Consider the following 22446-nt stretch of genomic DNA (forward strand, 5'->3'; position numbering starts at 1 on the left):
ATGCCTTGTGAGGTGTTGTACCCCCTTTATGTGACTTTTGATATCTACTGATTTATTATTTTTTTGGAAACCATTCCTTAGATTCATTTTTTTTCAACAGTGTTATGTCCTGGTTAGGTTTTCTATTGCTGTGATAAAGACCATGACTAAAAGCAAGTTAGGGAAGAAAGGCTGTATTTGTCTTACAGGTTACAGTCCATCATCAGACAGGAACTAAAGCAGAGACCATGGAAGAATGCTGCTTACTAGCTTGCCACTTCTGACTTGCTCACTTTCCTTTCACATATACCATAGGACGATTTGCCCAGGAGTGGTCCTACACGCAGTCAGCTGAGCTCTTCTACATCAATTATCAATCAAAAAATGCCCCATAGGCTTGCCAATCTGATGGAGGCATTTGCCAATTTAAGTTCCCACTTCTCAGATCACCCTAGCTTGTGCCAAGTTGACAAAAAAACTGATCAACATAGGTTACAAGTGATATTTAATTGTAGCATTCTTTGTACACTTACTAGCTTAAACACTCCATAAAGAGAAACATTTTCATTAATATCTGTTTAACCTCATGGTACATGAGAATACAGGAAGGGCAGAATAATAACCTGATATCTTATTTGGCAGTTTTCAAAACCTTGAGATGTTCACCTAGCATTCTGCAAAGGTGAAAGATGACTGGGTTTTAAGCAAGTCTGATATGTTCCAATCTATTCATCCCATGACTGATGGTTCTTGTTTAAAATGTATCATTTTTGTCAAGGAAAGACTTTCTGTACCCAGAGTACATTGACAACACTGTATCTGCTCTCACAACCTTGTTTTTTAGTATGATTGTATATGATTTTTTTCTCCCTAGAGAAATGTCTTGTTGCTTTTCAGGAGGCTTCAATCTGTGGGCTATGACTTTTCATGGCTAAATAGTATTCTGTTGTACTATAATTCAGCCAGTTATCCCTGTGATTGTCCAGTTTAGTGGTTTCCTGTTTCTCTGATTTTCAGCCAATAATGTTAATATTGTAATAAGACATATATCTTTGGTACTAGATTGCTTATTTCCCTAGAAACCATTGGGGCCAGTTGTGTGCCTTCTATAGAGTGGTAAGATTTTACATTTTTACCAACAGTGTGCAATGCATCTTATTTTTATGTACTTCTCCCTCAGCATTTTGACAGATAGGGGAAAATATCTAATTCCGATTTACATAATTCTCTGATTGTTTATGAGTGTAGTATCTCTGTACATTTTTATGCACTACCATAAGCCATCCCCAAAACATTAGTGTCAGTATTTAGCATTTCTCCCGGTTTTTATTTTGTATTGTTTATCATCACTTTTTATAAATATAAAACATGTGGTAAACCTAGCAGTGACTTTCTTTTTGGTTTCTGGCCTCAGAATTATGCTGTGGGATTACAAAGTTAACCATTAAAGTCTGTTATTCCTTTGAAGCCTCACAAGCCCTATGGTATTGGAATGATCATTATCCTTACTTATATACATACAAGAAGGGAGACAGAAATTACTCAGAGTTAAAATTAGCCTGAGATCATACTTGGAAATAAGAAGAGGAGCAGCTTAAGGGAGAGTCCATAAATGTAAAAAAGTCCCTGAAGCCACGTTGCTCTCTGTTATCCTTTATTTCATTTGGAATATGTGAAAAATTAGTGCCAACATGTTATTCTGAAATATGCTAGAATAATTTTATGGATTGTGGTATAGTCTATGGACTGGTGCCCATCCTTGAACTGTTTTTAAATGATCAGAAACAAGGTAAGTACCAAAAATGAGAAATTAGTATTTAGAGCCATTTTAGCAATATGACTACCATGACCTCTAAGCCCATGGTTGGGTGCTTATACTGTTGAACAGGGTAAGGTATGTGTGGGTATTTTTCAGGTTGTCTCTTTCATGCACTGTGAGGTGCATATTGATGTAGTACCTCATTTGAGCTACAAGAAATGGGAAATTTTACAAAAGATAAGCTTGTTGAGAAATACTGTCCTCAATAGTAAGCAATACTTTAAATCCATTGGTGTAAAGGGACAGGGTTTAGAATCAGTGAAGTCTGGGGAGGACTTTGAGCTCTGATGTCCTCTCGTTCTTGCTGTCTCTCAGGTAGTGTGCATGTACCAGACTCTGAGTAGTAACCCGCTCAGCAAGCTCACCACACTCAACTGCATGCACTCTCACTTCATCCTGTGTGATGATGGGACTGTGGGCAAGTACGGAAATGAAGTGAAGCTCAGGCGGAACCTGGAGAAGCATCTTTCGATGCAGAAGATACACAGCTGTAAGTTCCATCGGGGCTTGGCATCTGGCCAGGGGCTTGCTGGTGAACAGGGTGCCTCCTTGTCCTCTGTTGAGGGTAGACAGACCTAAAAGGGTTTCTGCCTTAGAGTAGCCAGAGTGTTCAGTTAACACATGTGAGCCACAAGATAGAAGAAAGCAGTATGTAGGTGGATCCAGAATTGTTGGTGACAACAGGTCAGGGGAGGAAGTCTTTGGGGGACAGAGTAATCAGAGGAGCTCCCATTATGAATGAAACTTTAGCAAGGCCTCCGAGAGAATGTACAGCCAGATAGAGAGTGAGAGGGAAGCTTCCATGGGTAAGTGGGAATTGCTAAAGAGAAATAAAGAGATGAACTCAAGAGGAATATGCATCTAAACTTTGATTGTCAAGGAAGACTGAAATTTCATGTGTGGGTCCAGTGACTTTAGGCAGGAAAGGGGTTAAAGTATGAGATGCAGGTATAGGTTGAAACTTGTAGAAATAAGGGTATGGAAGGCAGTAAGGCTGTGCTGTGCTCATACCGATGCTGATGTCATTTTTGGCCCTGGAATACATGCAGCAGACTGTGGGTAATCCCTTTGGCATTATACTTATATGGTAGGGTGCTTGTCTAGCGTGTGTGAGGCTCTGCTCCAACCCAGCACTGCAAAGGGTGCAACAGCAGCAGCAACAACAACAAATGGCCATTTGGTGTCACTTGTGGAACAGGAGTACTAGGCAGGCTGGTTACAGAACTCTCACAGGAAGGGGAGGGCCGAGTGCTTTCTGGAGGAATGGAGTTCTTTTACTCAGGCATCAATCACCAAGTGGGCCCTGTGTTGTACTGAGCCAAATCTTCCATAAGATATCTGTATCTTTCAAAGGCTCAGTTCTTTGCATCCTTTGAGCGGTGGCTGAAAAAGTAAGTTCCTTTCGTTTTTGCTCCTTGAGGCAGCAGAAAGTGTGGGATTAGAGACAATTCCGTCTTTGTTGTCCATGACCTTGGGCAATGGAGTTAATACTTGCCAAGCTTTTAAACTTTTTAAGTGTAAGGATTTGTCTACTTCTAACTTTTGTTGCAAGAACAGAGGGAAAAAATGTGTTCAGTATTGTCTGAGGTCCTCCTGCTGCTGGGATGAAATACTCTGACAACAGCAACTACAGGAGGGTTGAGCTTGTCCTGGCTCTTGGTTCAAGAGTATGGTCCATCATGGTGGAGTAGTCAAGACAACAGCAGCTTGAAGAAACTGGTTACATCACATCCACAATCAGGAAGCAGAGGGAAATAAAGGCATGTTAGCGCTCAGCTTGCTTTCTTGATTTTATATAGTCCAGGATATTCTTCACAGAGAATAGTCCTGCTCACATTCAAGATGGGTCTTCCCATATCAATAAGTGCAATCAAGATACTTGCGTGAGCATGCCTAGAGGGCTGTCTCTCAGGCGATTCCAGATTCTTTCTGGTTGACAACTAACACTAATCATGATAGATGTGGTTAAAAGTGTTGGGTACATGGTATGTCTTTTAAAAAAAGGCTGTTCTTTCTTCCCTTCTTCTCCTTCTTGGTATGGCTGTTATGAATTATTGCATGGGGGGCCCCTGAGGGTATCCTACACATGCAGGGAAACATGCTGGCATGCTGGGCAGATGTATGCCATGCAGGTATGGTGGCAGCAGTGGCAGCCAGTAATTCACAACCCAGATGGTGCATCCACATGGAGAGTTTATTATAATAGAGTGATGAAGAGAAAGAAAGGAAAGAGAGAGACAGAGAGAAAGAGAGAGGAGAGAGAGAGAAAGAGAGGTTGAGGATGCACATCTCATGGGAGGAAAAGTAGAAGAGAGAGAGAGGAAGGGGAAGAGCCTTGGAATGAAGCTTTTATGTCAGGATGCAGGTCAGTGCCAAGGGGGTGGGATTTCAAAGGGTGGGTCAGAATATTAACATTCCTCCATTATGACTATTAGAAAAAGAGGTGCATTGTGGGCGCGAGTGGGAGAACAAGGGCGCTGAATTCTCGAGGCTACTTCAAGCTGACAAGGGTTGAGTGGGGAGGGGAGAAGCCAGGAGTCACACATGGCTGGAGGTGTGAGTGGAGAAGCATTGTTAGTTGTCATCAGGGAAATCTTTGGCGTCTGTTCCTTGAGTGAGCTGAGAGGGCAGGTCGCGGCAGTGAATTGAGGGCTGACGTGTTCTTTTTGGAGAGCAGGAGCCATCACAACTGCCATTTCTCTGGATGTGGGGGTACATTGGCCCCATTGGGGTCTTCAGAGCTGGTGCCAGCTGGTGCACGGGCTGGTGTATCTGCAGAGCCTCTTGGTTCAGGCAGGAGAAGGGAAACTGCAAAATGTGGGTGAGGTCAAAATGGGCTCTGGAGACTGTTAAGTTTCCATCAGAACAGGTTTCTTGATAAAGTAGCAGAACCTTTCCCAGGAACCTGTAGTATCTGTAAGACAGCTGGAATAGATTTAGCAGAACTTTCTCTAAGAACCTGTAGGTATCTGTAAGACAGCTGGAATGTATTTACATCATAGCAAAGGGGTTAAAAAATCCATAGAAATTTAAGGACTCTTAAGAACTCTTTGTAGTCAGTGTTCTATCAGTTTATCAAAGCTGCATTTATCAGTATTAAAACTTTGAACCTCTGGTGTTATATCTAAAACCAGTCTATCCTGTATCATGAAGTCTGGAGTTGTTAAACTGATACATCATAGTCATCAAACATCATCAGATCCACGAAGGATAAATTTAAGAAGAAGTGAGACAGCTTTCCAGCTACCTAGGCAGCAAGCCCAAGTCTCTCTGTTGTTGCTGGGGGACAGAAGCCCCAAAGGTAGCCCTTATTCAGCTGATAAGCCCAGAAGACCTGACAAATTTTTTTGTGAAATAGAAATTTGGGGAAGTCATCTTACCTGTCCTAAAAGAGAGGACAACTGACCCTATTGTTCTTCTTATTCATAGTCTGGACAGGATCTCAGATTTTTGTTGTGTGGCCACCATAAGTTTCCAGGTGGAGGTTCTGTGGTCATCTGTCTTCTTGGAGAAGATACAGGATGCTGCCAGGAGCTGACGTGTCTTTATCATAAAAAGATTTTATATTGAATGCCATATTCTCAGATCTCTACAGGTGTTTGAGGACTGGGGGAACAAAATCTGTTAAATGTATTTATAACTTTGAGAGCATATGTATAAAACTTAAATCTGAATATACAGGTTTCCCAGTTACTTACAGCTTAACGAAGTTAGCAAGGACAGGGAGGTTCACATTCTTAAGCCTGAATAGACCTTGAGTAAGGAGAAGCATTCTTAAGCTGTTGGCAGTGATGTCTGAATCTATTACCATTTTTAAGGCCCTGTGGCTGTAGTTCTGATCTTTGAGTACAGCCACATTAGAATCCTAAATGACTTATACAGAAATAATTATTTCCTGAGAAGGCAAAGAAGAGTGACAGGGGAAAGATCTCAAGGCTGAATGAGAACAGGCAAAAAGGGGCTTCTGAGTTAGGGTGCAGCCCAACTCTGAGAAAAGAAAAAGAACCTTCTTGGTGACCAGAAACTCCATCTTGAATGATTTGTAAAGAAATAATACTTTTTTAAGGTCGTACAATACCTCCTTAGTTCTGCATAAAGAAAGTCAAGTGTCTTATTGCAGAACCATTTTAATTAATAAATATCAATGGGCATTAGATAGCCAATAGGTCCTCTATGCCAGGGAGTTTCCTTTCACACAGCATTTCAGCCTATTCTGGACAGGGGACATGGAACAATGTATTCTCTTCTGGAACTGCTTCAAGCTGGTATTGGGGTGTTGTTGACAGGGCCCCCCAAAAGTCTGAAAAGCTAGTCAAAGGCTGGGCAATGGGGCATTTGTCAGAAGCATGTGGTTGTCTGACTTGGCTGTGTCAGACCAGCTGGTCCACACCACATAGACAAGAATCTCTGCTGACATCCACAGCAGGGAAAGCGCTGCAGGCTGTGTCCACACTGCGGCTCCGATGTTTCTGCCAGCCTGCTGAGATACAGACTAGAAACGGGAGTTAAAATTTGTGAATTTATTTGGAGCCTTTCGGCCCATGGTTTTAGTAATTGAGAAGAACAGGAGTTTAAGGCCAGGAGAGAGGAAAAAATATCATCCTTAGGAATAGACAAGTGAGGAAAAAATAAAAGTTTTAGATAGATTAATATTATCAGTCAGTACTGAAATTCAAATCGTGGAATAGCAAGTAATTAGTAGCCAAGGAAATTTTAGAATCCTGAGCTTGTGACCCAAAGTATATCAGAATTATATTAATGTTAAAATTTGAAATTTAAAATCTTAATATAATGATACTGCCTGCATGTGATTCTGCTGATGCTCTGGAGGGGAGCGCATGTCTTCAGGCTCCACCCACATGAGCGGCTGTGGAGGAATGAATGGCAGGCCAAGACTGGACTTCTGCCCCGCTCAGATGGCTCAAGCCTGAGAGAGGCAGCTGGGGAACACCAGGCCAAGGCCAGAGGACTTTTTCTCAGCCTGTAAAATAATGGTGAAACAATGCACAGTGGGAGGTGATTCCCTAACCTCCCACCATACCAACAACCTGAGGGCTGGCCATGTTGCCCTTAGTTTAAAGATGGCAGTGAGGTCATATGACCTGCCTGTTTTGACCTTAGCCAAGATGGCAGCTAGACCACGTAGTTGCCCTTATTTAATATGGCACTGCCTGATCATGTGATTGTCCTTGTTTAAGATGGTTCCCTTGACCACGTGATTGCCCCTATCAAATATGGCACCTGACCACATGTTCATGTGGTTTTTTTTTTTTTTTTTCCAAAGTAAACTGAGCAGATAAGGAACAGATAAATTGAAGCATTTAAAAGTCAGTCAGAAAGAAATTTAGATGGCCATGTCAATCATAATTTTCATTCACACATAAGAAACAGACTTTGTGAAAGAAAGATAAGTGTGAAAGAAAGTAACAGTGCAGCTGGGCAGGAAAGAGGGAACCCTCCCCCCACCCGGGCTGCAGCATGGTGCATATAGCTGCAGGGGAACAAACCCAAGCCATGCATCAATGGCAGTGGTGGGGGCAGGGGCCATTGGCACATTTTTCCACAATGAGGTATAAAGCCCAGCGGACTGATCTCCAGCATCCCAGTGGGTCAGCAAGGGCCAATGATAATGGTGCAAGATAGACAATGGACTGTCATTACAAAGGCTATGGGCCATGGAATTGAGAGGGTACAGGCTGTTTTCATATGCCATCACATAGGGAAAGGGGCTGAAGGGCTATGACCCCGAAAGACATGTGTACCAGGAAGTGAAATGAGATGAATCTTCACTTGTGGGAAAATGGTCAGAAGGGAAGGAAGGATTCTTACCACTCCAGAAGGGAAAGGAGGAATCTTACCACACCAGAAGGGAAGGAAGGACTCTTACCACTCCAGAAGTGAAGTGAGGAATCTTCCCACTCTGATAGGGTGAAGCGTCTCCAGTGGTGTTCCAGCCTGAAAAATGACAGGTGGTACAGGATCCCAGAGCGCCCCAGACTGCCAGTGGGCAGGAGAAAGCAATGGGATTGCCTGGTGACGTTGGGCACCAATGTAATGAATTATTGTGCAGGCGGACGACCGAGGATATTGTGTCCATGCAGGGAAACATGCTGGCATACTGGGCAGATGCACGACATGTGGGCATGGTGGCGGTGGTGGCAGTGGCCAGTAATTCACAACCCAGATGCTGCATCTACATGGAGAGTTTATTATAATAGAGATATGGAAAGACAGGAGAGAGAGAGAGAAAGAGAGAGAGAGAGAGAGAGAGAGAGAGAGAGAGAGAGAGATCAATCGATCGATCGAGTGCACACCTCATGGGAGGAAAAGCTGAAGAGAGAGAGGAAGGGGAAGGGTTTTTCCTTAGAATGAGGCTTTTACGTCAGGATGCAGGGTCGTGCCAAGGGGGTGGGATTTCAAGGATGGGTCAGAATATTAACAATGGTGGTGTGGAAGTTTTTGTGTATTGATACCTGATTGTCATACCTGATGTGTCCACAGGGGATCACATATTCGTATTTACCATTCATATAGTTACTTTGACAGAATAAAAATATGTAACTATTGATTATTTACTTCCAAAAAAAAAAAAAAAATCTCAAAGCATCTTTGAAGTTGTTGTCTGGCCTTTTATATCAGCAAAAAGGACTTATACAAATAACACAAAATAACAAATTAAATATTGCTCACATTAGAGTTGCTGAAGGAATCCCTGGCCTCAGTATTGGCCAATGAAAGGGGCCAATGGCAGTTGTTTGGTCAGCCATTGTCCTGTCAGGATAGGAAGCGTCAGTCCCAAGGCCCCTCTTTCTCCTGGTAATTTCAGTGTAGTCTCCACAGAGCAAAGTATTGTTTCCCAAGCTGATTGTTTTAGGAACTGTTAACTTGAGAACTGTAGTCTCCATGATTCTTATTGGCAGGCAGCTGCCTGCAGTTCTCCAATGAGGTATCTCAGCATTAGAATTTTAAATCTTTAACAAAAATATTTACTAAATTTATCTTTTTACCTGTTATATAAGGGTCAAGTTGTATATATTATTGGGGTGCCATGAATGCATTATATAAAATCCTCTTGGAGCTGAGCAGTGGTGGCACACACTTTTAATTCCAGCACCCAGGAGGCAGAGGCAGGTGGATCTTTGTGAGTTCAAGGCCAGCCCAGTCTACAGAGTGAGTTTCAGGACAACCTGGGCTATACAGAGAAACCTTGTCTCGAAAAACCAAAACAACCACCACTACCACCACCACTACCATCACCACCACCACCACCACCACCACCACCACCACCACCACCACCTCCACCACCACCACCACCACCACCAACACCAATCCTCTTGGAGCTTGTGACTTGTGCTCCACTCTGTTGTCATAGGTTCTCATCCTACTGTGTAATACTCACTGGAATTTCCTGAATTCTTGCCTAGTTGTAGCTTAGTATATACTGATTAGCCTTTATCCTGCCCCTCCTCCTGCTTAGGTTTTATAATAAGATAGTTCTGGAAAAAGCAATCATGAATATAATCCTTTACGGAGGAATTAATTATTGACTCAAATTATCCCTGGCAGAAATCAGATTTTTTCTTTCTTCTCTCCCCCAAAATGCTCATACTGATTTCTTTTTCTGGTGGTAGAATATTGCATTCTTTAACACTCAGATAAAATAAAGAAAGCATGCATTCAAAGAAAGAACTAGAATTTTTACATTGTCACTATTAAAACTAACCATTAACATTTTCACATATAAACTGTTAGTTTTCCACACACACATACACACACACACACACACACACACACACACACACACATTCTTAAGAATAAAACTGATATCAATGCTGCTTTTGATAGTCTTTCCCTCTGTACTAAGCACAATATATTTCCCTAATAATAAGCATAATTTACCACATATCTAATGCCTAGTCTATTGTAGTTAGAGCTCAAGAGTGAATATAAAATATTGTCCACTGGTTTCCTTTCTTTTGAAATGTAAAATCAAATATATAGTTTTAAAGCAACATGTTAAAATTTAAATCAATAAGATGATTAAAGTCAAGCTGAGCGTGGCAGTACATACTGTAACGTAGCACTCAAGAGGTTAAAGCAAATGGATTGTGAGTTTAAGGCCAACCTCAGTTATATGGTTATGACTTGTTTCAAAAATACCAAAAAGTCCCTTTTTAATGTTAATGGTTTATTATATATTCTTTCAGAGATTTCCATTCACTGATAGAAAATGTATGTATATGTACATACATATGAATACATAGTTACACATAGGGCTTTGAAAATACAAATAGGATATATTATATATTCCATTTTATAACGTTTTCATTTAGTAGCTTTTACAAAAGAATGGCTCAACAGTGTTGCAGCTTTTTTTTGTCTCCTTGCTTTGATAAGATAATATATAATTATGATAAATCCAAACAGTGAAAGATGTACTATTCTGAAATATAAAAGTCATTGAAGGTTGCCCTGCCCACCATTAACAGTTTATTGCACTGGCAAAGCCTGTTTTTAATGAGTGATGGGGACACTGGTATCTAGTATATAGATCTGCTTACTTTTAAATTCTTTAGAATTTGCAACAATGAAATGTTAAAAATTTTAAGTCCCCTCCTCCCTCCTTTTTTAATTAATGAAAGCTTTTACTGATCTTTTTTTCTGGTGAAAGCTTAAAGATGCCCTCACCATTTCTGTGCTACATTTTCTCTGAACTCCAAGTTTCTGATTTAGTCTTGAACTGATTGAGCAGGAAGGTTGAGGTGGCATTGAAGGACTTAAGTATAGAAAACAAGGTGGCTGGCCACACTAGTGGAAGCCCATGAACTGTGGACTGGTGGCTGTGGAGCCCCCAGGGGACTGGACTAGGCCCTCTGGATACAGAAGATGGTTGTTTGGCTCAAATTGTTTGGGGGCACCCAGGCAGGGGGATCGGGATCCATCCCTGGACTATGGGCAGGCTTCTGGAACCCGGTGCCTGTGGTGTGACGACACCTTGCACAGCCTTGATGCAGTGGGAAGGGGCTTGGACCTGCCTAGGCGCAGTGTGCTGGGCTCTGCTGACTCCCCATGGGAGACCTCGATTTGGGGGATGTGGGGATGTGGGGTGGCTTGGTAAAGAAAGCTAGGGGGTGGGAGGAGAGTGGAGGTAATCTGTGGATGGTTGGTGGAGTGAGTAGAACATTTCTTAGTACAGAAAAAAGAAAAAGAAATCAAGGTGACTGGCTGACCGAGGCAGGGCAGCTTTGTGACAGTGTGTACTGTTTGTGACCTGAAATAGGTTCAAGACAAGGTGTGCCTGTGGTGGGACTGGTGGTGGAAGGTGGCCCCAATGTCATCCTCTCAGTATGGGAGACTGTCAAGAACAAGGAGCCTGTGGTGGTGTGCGAGGGTACAGGCAGAGCTGCTGACCTCTTGGCCTTCACCTACAAGCATTTGGAGGATGGAGGGTGAGTTGTTGACACTTCCACTTTGAAAACACAGTAACTAGGCATTCTTCCACTTTGCACTTTCAAGCTATCTATTTTCGTGGGCCAGACAAGCTACATGCTGAGTTAGCCATTCCTCTTTCAGAGACTGGACTTGTGCAACAGACCCCCAACCTGTAACCAGAAGAGTTGCTATTGTCTTAGCTAAGCAATGGCCTATGATTTTAGGGAGTTAGACCATTTGAGAATATTATGCCCAGTCTGTGAAAACTCACTGCCTTCTGGAACCCTATCAGCTCAAGAGGACTTCCTTTTAGGGGGCCTAGTGGAGGAACACTCCTCACATTAAAATTCATCCTACATGCCTCGTGGTGGCGGTGCATGCCTTTAATCCCAGCATTTAGGAGGCAGAAGCAGGTGAATCTCTGTGAGTTCAAGGCCAGCCTGGGCCAGAGATCGAGATCCAGGACAGGTACCAAAACAACACAGAGAAACCCTGTCTCAAAAACAAACAAACAAACAAACAAACAAACAAAATAAAATTCATCTTTATCTGCACCCCTCTCCCCCTGCTGTGTATTTTCTTCTTGCTCATGGGCTGGCTTGAAGGCAACCTTCTCAGTAGGGTACTCACATGGATTTCTCATACCAGTGTGACTGGCTTGATCTCGTCTCTGGGTTTCTTGAAGTTATGCCCATTTCTTTCTCTGCCAGGATGCTGCACCCTCAGGTGAAAGAAGAGATCTTCCGTTTGATTCAGAGCATGTTCAACTTTAGCCTTAAACAGTCTAAGCACCTTTTTCAAATTCTAATGGAGTGCATGATACACAAGGATTCTGTAAGTATGATGAGTTCATGACTTAAAAAAATGCCACCTTCCAGAAATCAAAATATTTATTTTCACATTAAAAAGTGCACAGAATACCTATTTTGAACTTTGATGTATATAACTCTACAAAATGTGACCCTTCACTTGTGTAAACTTGGATTCCTACTGCTCTGCCTTCAGTGTTATCCTTCATATTTGAAATTTCAGATTCTGTCTGGGACAAAGCACTTAGAAAAACAGTATTACACAGAAGTTAACAAACACAAACACTTGCAAGGGTTGAAAGAGCAGCTCCAGGAGTCCAGTGGAGTTAAGTCTGCTGTGTTTGATGACCACATCACAGCATTGTGAGTGAGACTCTCAGCAGATCTTCATGTGTGCATTGGACAAGGGCGAACTTGAGACTAAACCATGCAATGGAAAATGTGGTTCAGCTGAGTATGGTGGCATACACCTTTAACTCCAACACCCAAGAGGTAGAGGCAGAGGCAGAGGCAGAGGCAGAGGCAGAGGCAGAGGCAGAGGCAGAGGCAGAGGCAGAGGCAGAGGCACATAGGTTGATCTTTATAAGTTCAAGGCCAACCTAGTTTACATGGTGAGTTCCAGGCTAGCCAGAGCTACATAGTGAGACCCTGCCTCAAGCAAATCAAAGCAAAACAGAACCAACAAAAAAGGGCTATGACTATAATGCAGACTCGGAAAAGTTCTCATGTTTTAGGGAACTATTTCCAAATTTTTTAATGATGTCTCCTTAGATGATATGAAGCAGAAAACTCCAGTGAATATGCAGATATGTTGCCATTTGCAGGGATCCCTCCAGAACCGGAAGCTAAGTGAAATTATGAAGGAATTGTGTTGGTGCTAAAGCTTCTAACCTTACAACACCAATGGAACAAGTTCAAACCTGGCAAGAATGCACATGAAAAACCCCTTGGCATCTTCAGTGACCACAGCCATGTTTAGAACTAGTCACATGCTTTTAACTCTCTTTCATCTGAAATGACCCTAAGAATGAGTTCAAGATGGCGATGGTTGCTCAATTCCATTTTGGAAGTTATGCAGCTGAAGGCTAGACAATTTAAGCGATCTGTCCAGTCATCCACTTAAGACACAGCAGGCCTGATCTGAGCTCAGAGGTGCCACCCTGCCATGCTTTGCATAATTAGAAGAAAAGGCCATGTGAGAGAGACTGCTATAGTGCTTGCTTCATTCTGTCATTATGTAGTATAATTACTGAGCAGCTAGCAGAAAGGTCAAGAAAGGCAAAGGAAGAAACTGTGGTGCTTACATCACAACCATTGGGCTCTGTGTAGTTGGTGGTTAAAGGCTGACTTTGTTTGCTCACAGAATAGCCATGTTAGGGAAAAGGATCCAACATGTGTAGATATATTAGCGTAGTTTGAAAATAGGACCTTGGATGTTTTTTTCCAGATTCGAACTCATTTTGCAGATATGTAACTTACATTCAGTGGCTTTAAGCTATGTCCCTAAGGTGGGCTACTTAGAGTCTTACCCAGGACCAGTGCTTGACATTCCTGGCTTTCTCTGTTAATATAGCTTCCTGTATTACAGGAAATATATTTTTATGTGGAAAGGTGTAGTATCCATGTAAATAGAAATAAATGTGGGTGAAGTCTAAAAATCTAGAAAGGAGACAAAAACGGTAATACCAGATGATGAAGGGTAGGGGTGTATGGGGGGTGGGCCAAGGGACGCATGGGACATCAGAGAGGAAAAGAATTTGTTGGGAGGGTACCAAGGGGGCACAGGAGTAGCAAGGAATGGGAAATGGGGGCAACAAAACCCACAAAATATCATATTTTGTTAATAAGTGTCATAGTGTCATAACATATGCTGAATTTTTTAAAATCAGTCTCACACTAGGGTACCCTGGGCACTTTGACTCTGCTAAGACTGAAGTTCGTTGTCCCGTCCATGGGATCCATCCCTGGTCATCATCTTCCCGAGTCTAGGATAACATTTGAGGAGTCACTTCTCATTATGAAGCAAAGGTCTTAGTTTCTAAGTTTACGTGGGCGGAGGGCTCTCACGGTTTTCATCCGGGAGATGAGTTGATTTGCCCTGAGAGTCGACGATGAGGCTCCTTCCCTGAGGAAGGTGCAGAGTAGGCTCCACTGCATGTGAGATTTTTAATGTTTAGTTTTTCCAAGTGCCTTTAATTCTTGGGCGCCCTGTTTGGAACAGTTTTTCTTCTGTAAGTCAAATAAAGCTATGCTGTTTTTAAATGAAAACAAACAAACAACCAGGAACATTGTCTTCAGTAGCTGAAATGTTCATCTTATCGGTACCATTTGAAGACATCCATCTCTCGGGTAGTTTCTAAACCGTGACGTCCTGATGTTCCCCATCACAGATTACCATATTTGATGCCGATTCTGAGGAGCACCAAGACCTTGATTTGGCAATCCTCACGGTTTTGCTGAAGGGTGAGTTATCCACCCGATTTACAGTTCCTCCTCACTTCCGGTCCTCACATTCTAGAGGGTTCTATGCTTTTCCCCCTATACATTTTTGAATATAATATATATGATTATTCCTTTCTTTCCTCCTAGGCACAAGCTTGTCAATATCAGAACAATTAAATCTGGCAATGGCTTGGGACAGAATGGACATTGCCAAGAAACATATTCTAATTTATGGACAACATTGGAAGGTATAATGAAAGTGAGGTTGTTTGAAAAAAGTATTTTGTGTATTGGTTTGTTAGGGAGGGATAAAGAAAAAAATTGGATTAAAGATAGGAATTACTCTGATGGCTAGGCACCCAGGGAAACAAAGGCATGTCTCTTCTTAGGTTTGTCTCTCGAAAACAAATTTCCCTGGCTTCATGAAAGATGAACTAGGATGTTAAAAGATCAAAATAATGGAAAGAGTTTAGATTTATTTTGAATGAGTTTGATTTTGTTTTTACTATTTATAACTTAAATGTTACCTCAGTGTTTTGTTTAGCTTTACATTAAAATGTAATATTTGTAGTGAAAGGCATAGAGGCAACCACAAGAAAACTCAAAGAAAATATGTGGTGAGCCCTTAATCTCTTAACCCAGTGAAAACACAATGTGTGTTTTCTTCTGCCTCTGAGCTTGTCCTTCCTTCTACTCTGTCTTCAGCTTTGTTGTTAAGTTCCAGGCTAGATTACAAGGCCAAGATGTCTATATATAGGAGCACCTTGCGACTAACCCAAGATAAAAACTAGTGTGTTCTAAAATGACTATGCAAATGGCAAGCAAAGATGAAGGGAAGAGTTATTGCTAAGAAAAAGCATTATTCCACAAGTTATCCTCAGAAAGACTCGAGGGTTACTTCAAAGGCCAGCATGTTATCAGAGTCAACCCCAGTCTACTTCAGGTCACAACTCTGAGGTGTGGGCTATGATAACAGTTGTCTGGGACACTCTGCAGACACTTTAGCTAAAAATAGTGGCTCTGCTTGGGAGCATACAGTTGTCTGATAGACTTCTTAAGTGGGAGACAGGACTTGGTATCTTTCTCATCACATCATCTGCTGCTTTGCTGCTCAGTCTTGAATTCTGCAGATTCCTCTGCATGTAGACATGCTGATCATTTGAAAAATGATTGGGTCAAAAGGTATAAAGGGTTAGCTTGACCATTTCCAGCTGGAGTGGTTCTGTGTTTCTTCTACTTAAGCATTCTCTTCAACTCAAACACTGAAAGTCCTTCATCTCTGTAACAAGGCCAAGAAGTTTGTGCAAGGTGAGGACATGACCCTTTACTCAGCAGCTCCTGAATGGAACTGAACACTTCCTAGTCCACCAAGTACAAGACCAGGATGCTTGCACATAAGGAGCATACTGTGTGAAACTGTGCCTAATAGACAATCACCAAATCTTGGACCGTTCCCATGAAAGAACTAATCAAAGCTGGCAGCCTTTTGCTGAAGTGAGCAGCTGGTCTCCTTTGGCTCGGCCTCATTTCTACTATTACCATGCCTCATGTTCCTATCTTTCTCTTCCCTGGCAGTTTTCAAATATTCTTTCTCTAAGGTTCTGAGCTTTCACCATACCATGGTGTGTGTTAGGTCTAATCTTAGTTACCTTCCTATTGCTGTGATAAAAACATCACGCAAGAGGCAACTTATAAAAGAAAGCATCTAATTGGGCATCGGGGTTCAGAGAGGTATTGCTTATGATGGTGGAGTGAAGGCCCACTGGCAGGAACAGCTGAGAGCTCATATGTCCACACCACAAGCGTGAGGCAGAGCGGCACACTGGGAAACTTCAAAGCCTGCCCCCAGGGACACGCCTCCTCCACCAAGGCCACGCCTCCTCATCCTTCCCAAACAATTCCACAACTAGAGCATTCATATATGTGAGTCTATGTGGGCCATTCTCACTCTAAACAGACTCCTCATGCACATCATTTTAAACTTGCCTTCCCAGTATCATTCCATCTTTCTCGTTTTCTCTGCTTTTTTTGGATTCCTGAGTTCTGAGTATTTACTTAGTTGGTAATAATTACTTCTCTTGCTTTTCATGTGTTTGTGTTTGGTAGGGTTTCTCAACTTCTCAGCCTCAGTGAAGCCTTATGTTACTGGTAGATTAGCATTAGTCTACCAAGTCCCATGAGCACATTTGTTTGCTGAGTGGACTTTCTTTCCTCTGTGTTCAGTGACACCTGGAATAAATATTATTTTATCTGTCTGAAACTATTAATAATAGTCCTTTGGAGTCTTTCCTCCTGGATTATTTGGTTCTGCCTAGCTTTTGTGATCCATTTGTGTTGATTTTTTTTTTTACTCACAGGTAGAGGACAGACAGAGAGATATTTTTTGTCCCGTGAGTTTGAACTTCAGCAAAGGGTCATCTGATGCCATTTTCTGGGGAACTCTCCTCAGTGTCAGCACATTCTTACCTTCTCTTGCACTGGTGATAATGCCAGAAAAGAAATGTTTATAGAGCTGGGAGGTGCAAGCGTTACTGCTCATAGTAAAGGGTCAAGTGGGGACAATGACTTCCAAGTCCTGACATTAGGCTCAGCATGTATACATTGACTTCACTGTGGTGTTGCTGTTACATGGTGTAGATTTGTGTGATTCCCTGATACTTCTCACTTCAACTGTTTGGTTTTGGGTAGACTGGAGCCAAGTACCACTTGACCAACTGCTTTTCACAGTTCATTCTGCTGTCCTCATCACCTGACCCCCTCACTTACTTGTGAATTGATTTGTTTAAATCAATTTCTCTGGTGTAGTTTTAGTGGATGTTTTGGTAGGGGAAAATTAGATGAGTATGTCCAATATGCCGCTTACATACCTAATGCAGGTAATGTTTAAATGGAAGCAAGATGGTACCAACATTTTAAAAAATCCATCAGCCAAATGAATGAGTAAACATTTGCCTCTGTCCTCAAATTAAAAACAAACTCAGAAACTCTTGGATTTTCACTAGAATTACCTTTAAGACTCACTATTCATTTGGGGGAACTTTGAGCTTGTTACAGTGTTCAGTTTTCTTACACAAGAGCATGAACCATTCTTGACTATGTCTTCAGTTAGGCCCTAGTTTCTTAGGAAGATTGTAGTTTTTAATGATGGCATCTATGTAGTGTTATCTGTGATTCTTATTTATCCTATGTTAATTGTCTTCATACTTCTTCTTTATTTGTACTTCTGGAAGCCCGATGTTCTAGAACAAGCAATGTTAGATGCCTTAGTGATGGATCGGGTAGATTTTGTGAAACTCTTGATAGAGAATGGAGTGAACCTGCACCGTTTCCTCACCATCCCCCGCCTGGAAGATCTCTATAATACAGTGAGTATGGAACACTTCATGTCATCTTGCTCAAGATATATTTGCTAGTTAGCTTCGAGTTTGTCTGTCTCATGTACCAACATGGTTTTCAGAACGCAGACTTATTTTCCAACCTAAGTTACACCCTTACCAATTCTATTTTATCTTAAGACAGAGACAATACTGTGAATTAGAACAGATTGCTTTTTATTCAGTTATTTGGAATCTCTTAATTTAAAGCCACTCTTAGTATGTTGTGCTTGGGCCAATGAGGTGGCTTATTGGGTAAAGGCACTCATGGCCAAGACTGATGACTAAGTCCAACCCTTGAAAACTGCTTTTCCACTGTGAAAATGTCCATTTCTCATGCCAGGCACCTTCCTGAACTGTCCTTCCTGTTCCTCTCTTCAAACACCATTCAACTTCTGTCTTCTTCTTCACTCCAGTTACTTTAACAGTTATCTCTTTCTAGAATTTGAAACACTTGTAGCTTCTTTTCAGCACACACATCTTCACCCTGTTGGCTACTTTTTAGGGTATGTATTACTCTTTATTTTATATTATTGTGAAGACTCCCTTGAATCCCTCAGGAAGCTGAACATCATAAGGCTTCAACAAAATACCAATTGATAGAATGCACTTCTGTGCAAAAGAGATGTGATTATTTGGTAGAATTTATATATGATAAAGGGTAGTCATAAATGTCCAAAATTTGTACTTCTTATCACATAAAGCTAACATCCTTACTATATCTGTATATATACATGCTTTGAAATTGTGAATAGTCATGGCTTCTCTTGGGAAACTCCATCTTTAGGATTAAGTAGCTTAAGTTTCATTACTAATGATGTAGAAGAAGGTTTTTGATGTTCTGGATTGCTTATGTAATTTGAAATACCTATGTAATTCTGTAACAAGGCACCTCCAGCACATGATAGTTAAAGGAAATGATTTTTTTTCTTTTTTAAATCACAGAAACAAGGACCAACTAATATGTTTTTGCGTCATCTTGTCCAAGATGTAAAACAGGTAACCTAAGTATGAAAGTTGAAAATTCTTTTTGCCTATTACCTTAGATTTGAGGGAGTTGAATGAAAATTTATTAAAGATATATTTTGATTTTTATTGTGATTTACTTACTCTTTAATCACCAAATTTTACTCCTCTGGGTTTTCCCACTTTGTTTCTTTTTTTAAAGTTTGGTCCATCAACTAAGTGACATTAGTTATGAAAATATGGGTCAGAAGGATGTAGTTCAGTGACACAGTGCTTTATGTAAGACCTTGAGTTCAACTGTTAGCACCACATGAATAAAAACAAAACAAACAGGCCAGATTTGGGGGTTCCTGCTTATAATTCTAGCACTCAGGAGGCTGAGGTATGAGGATCCAGATTTTAAGGACAACCTGGGCTACATATTAGACCCTATCTCAAGAGAAACAACCAAAGTAAATGAAGAAACATAAGCAACGGGTCAGTACCCCAATAGACTATATCTATTACACAGCCAATGAGAACAGCAGCAGCACAGGCCTTTTGGGAATGTCTAGAGTATGATTTCTGATGTTTTCTGTTATCATTTTGAACACCAGTGGCAGTTTAGGGATGCAAACAATGCTTTTTTGTGTCTGAGCCCTGTGGCAGGGAGTTAGGATGGTTCAACATCCTTCCTCATGTTTTCCTCAGAGTGTTCTCATTGAATATTGAGTAATGTGCAACTTGAAAATTTAAAGGTCTGTCATTTGTCACTGTGGTAAAAAGCCATCCACAGTACATTTTAAGTGTTTCTCATTTTTGGAAGAGTGTTATCTCATTGGATAGAGTGTGGACTTTCTGCTTCTGTTGACTTAGTTGGAGAGTCAGATAAAAGGAAGATATTTACGTTGCAAATTTACAGTAAGCAAAATTGTCTATGCCAGTATAAATTTAGGTTATGCTGATTTGAGCTATAGCAAAATGAACTTGCCTAAATTTTGTCCTAAAACTTTGTCACAATACACTGAAGAGAACTGGATGGAGAAGTTAGATGTGTTGCCTTTTGAGAGGATAGAAAAAGAGACAGAGAAGAAAACAAAGATGTGACTCCTTCCTTGCTCTTCGTTGTAGCATACCCTTCTCTCGAGCTACAGGATAACGCTCATCGACATCGGGCTGGTAATAGAGTACCTCATTGGTGGAGCCTACCGAAGCAGCTACACAAGGAAAAGTTTCAGAGTTCTCTACAACAATCTCTACAGGAAAAACAAGGTAACATCATGGAAAATTAGCCCAGTGTGCAGAAGGGGAATTGCCAAGTGTGGTTTTAGTAAAATAGCTGATGGAGTCCCAGGGGCAGCAGCTTCTGTGATGGGTCTCCCATCTGAGGGTACATGAGACCTGCTGTTTGTAGAGTGCTGTGCAAAGGGTTTGTGTACTGGCATGAGATGAATACAAAGAGACATCTTAGAAGAAACAGATTGATGGGTAAATTACCCACAATGCAAAGTGGGAGGCTGTGCTGTATTAACATAGAGGTGGTGTGTGATGAATCTGGTTAGAGAGCACCTGCTACTTCTTTTCTTCCTTTTGAAAACAAAGAGGTCAAAGGTCAAACTCTTAATAGATTTATTTCTGTAAACTACCAATGGCCTCTATAGTCTGGAGACTGGGCTAAGCGTGTAAGGATTATACTGGAAGATGAAAACAGAGTGAGCTTAAAAAGAGAAAAAGGTTTTACAGATAAGAATATATTTTCTGTCATACTTTTCGAAGATTATAAAAAGGGAGTTGCCATTATAGACCTATAGTCAGAGGAGTCGAGTTCTCTTTAGAGATACAGACACCAGAAAAGGAGCACGAGACACTGATGTAAAGAGAAAAGTGGGAACAGAGGACAGTGCTCAGACCTCAGGGCGGGGTTCTGCAGTGACACTAAGACCTTTGTCATGGGTGGACAGGGATGAGACTGGAATGCGGCTTGGGGGAAGCTCCATAAAGAACCTGGGCTATCCAGCTACTTGGGACATTTATAAAGAATTTGGAGAAGTGATAGCCCAAGTTGAGTTTAGGAAATGAACAAAACAACCCCACAAAACCATGCAAAATATGGAAAACCACATCTCACCTAGGAAATAATCTCTGCTGAGATTTCTGAGGCCGAAGGACACCCAGCATCAGCTACTGCCTTTGAAAGGAGTGAAGCTCCTGTGTGGTGGTGAGGATAGGATCTCTGTGTAACCTTGGTGCAGCTGGTTTGCTGTTTATTAGGAGGCGCCATTCCTGCTTGCTCTGGAAACAGTCCATTAGTATGACACGTTCCATTCCACGAGTTGTTTTTTCTTGAGTGTAGGTGATGGTGTTTCAGTGTAGACTACAGCCAGACCACAGTGCTAGCACCTACATAGTGTGGAGTCAGAGTGGTTTGACATCAAATCCCATTTGTCTCTTTACTTGGTATCTGAAACATAACCTGTCTATGTCTTCAATCCATGAAATGGGCATATTAATGTCCTCTTCACAAACTTGTGAGAATAACAAAAACCCCTCTACATTCTTATTACAGATCAAGCTTTGAGTCACTTACCAATACTCATTGTGATTATTACCATATTGATATTATTAATTCCCTATTACAATAATGATGACACTACCTTGGCTGTTGTCACTGAAAACTCTTAACTTCATTCTTTCTATGTTCATTTTCTATCCATAGAACACAAACTGAAGGAGAGTAGAGTTTTTCCAAACCTGGAGTCCATATCCTAGGCTCTTATGTTAGTCTCTGTATATTTGTGTTTTTACTTGCTGACATTTCATTTGATGCCCATGCAGTGGAGATATTATATACTACCTGGAAAAATTCCAGAACTTTCTAACTTCACCTTAACCTTAGAGCTCTTTGGGAATGGAAACCTTTTCTTATCAAAACCATAAAATTTTATTGTTTGTTTTGAACTTGCTCTGAGGCTAGAGCATCCATTGATTATAAAGGAATTTCTACATAGGAAAGGAATTCAGGTGCGTAAAAGTGAACAAAAGAGTATGTTCTCAAAGATGTCAGGAAATAATAGTGTTCATCAGCAGGAGACTGGGGGAGGCTGTTGAGTGACAAATTTCCAGAGACATTAATTATTAACCATCGACAAGAGACAGAAGTGATGGGTAATTGAGAGGACACATATTTAGTTTTCGTCATTGTCTGGAAAGAATACGTTGTCTTTATTATAATCTTTTTAAAAAAAATCTCTCTCCCTTTTCTTTCCTTAAAAACAAAATAACAACATACACCAGAGTGTGACCAGCTTTTCTCAGAGCCTTTCCCAGCACCCCCTTCACCAGAGACATTCCTTGGGAAGCAGAAAAGAGTCTTCAGAAAGCACACTGCATTCCCAGTTCTTTAGGACTGCCCAGCCCTACAAATCCAAGGTATGCGCCTTTGTTTGTAGAGTTGAAAATGAAGTTGGTTTTGCAGACTGAGATGACTCCTTCGTTTGATACTGGAGAAAGGGAGGGGCTGATGAAGAATCATCTGCCAGGACCATAAACAGATGGTGTAATTCATGAGCATCACTGCTGACACAGCTCCTCTCCAACAACACAAGAGTGCTGACAACCCAGTGATTGTCTGGGCTTGCCCCTCAGG

General features: G+C 41.3%; 1 protein-coding gene across 1 annotated transcript in view; it reads left to right on the forward strand.

Annotated features, from left to right (window-relative positions):
- The window catches only part of Trpm6 (transient receptor potential cation channel subfamily M member 6), a 128431-nt gene that overhangs the window by 21599 nt on the left and 84386 nt on the right, over positions 1 to 22446 (forward strand). The window contains exons 7-15 of the mRNA XM_036178615.1: positions 2114 to 2288; positions 11079 to 11247; positions 11941 to 12064; positions 14430 to 14502; positions 14629 to 14729; positions 17712 to 17846; positions 18801 to 18854; positions 19932 to 20072; positions 22128 to 22229. Coding sequence (XP_036034508.1) covers positions 2114 to 2288; positions 11079 to 11247; positions 11941 to 12064; positions 14430 to 14502; positions 14629 to 14729; positions 17712 to 17846; positions 18801 to 18854; positions 19932 to 20072; positions 22128 to 22229 — 1074 coding nt within the window. The remainder of the gene's footprint in view (positions 1 to 2113; positions 2289 to 11078; positions 11248 to 11940; positions 12065 to 14429; positions 14503 to 14628; positions 14730 to 17711; positions 17847 to 18800; positions 18855 to 19931; positions 20073 to 22127; positions 22230 to 22446) is intronic.

The sequence above is a fragment of the Onychomys torridus genome, chromosome 1, assembly GCF_903995425.1.
Source record: "Onychomys torridus chromosome 1, mOncTor1.1, whole genome shotgun sequence".
Classification (NCBI taxonomy): Eukaryota; Metazoa; Chordata; class Mammalia; order Rodentia; family Cricetidae; genus Onychomys; species Onychomys torridus.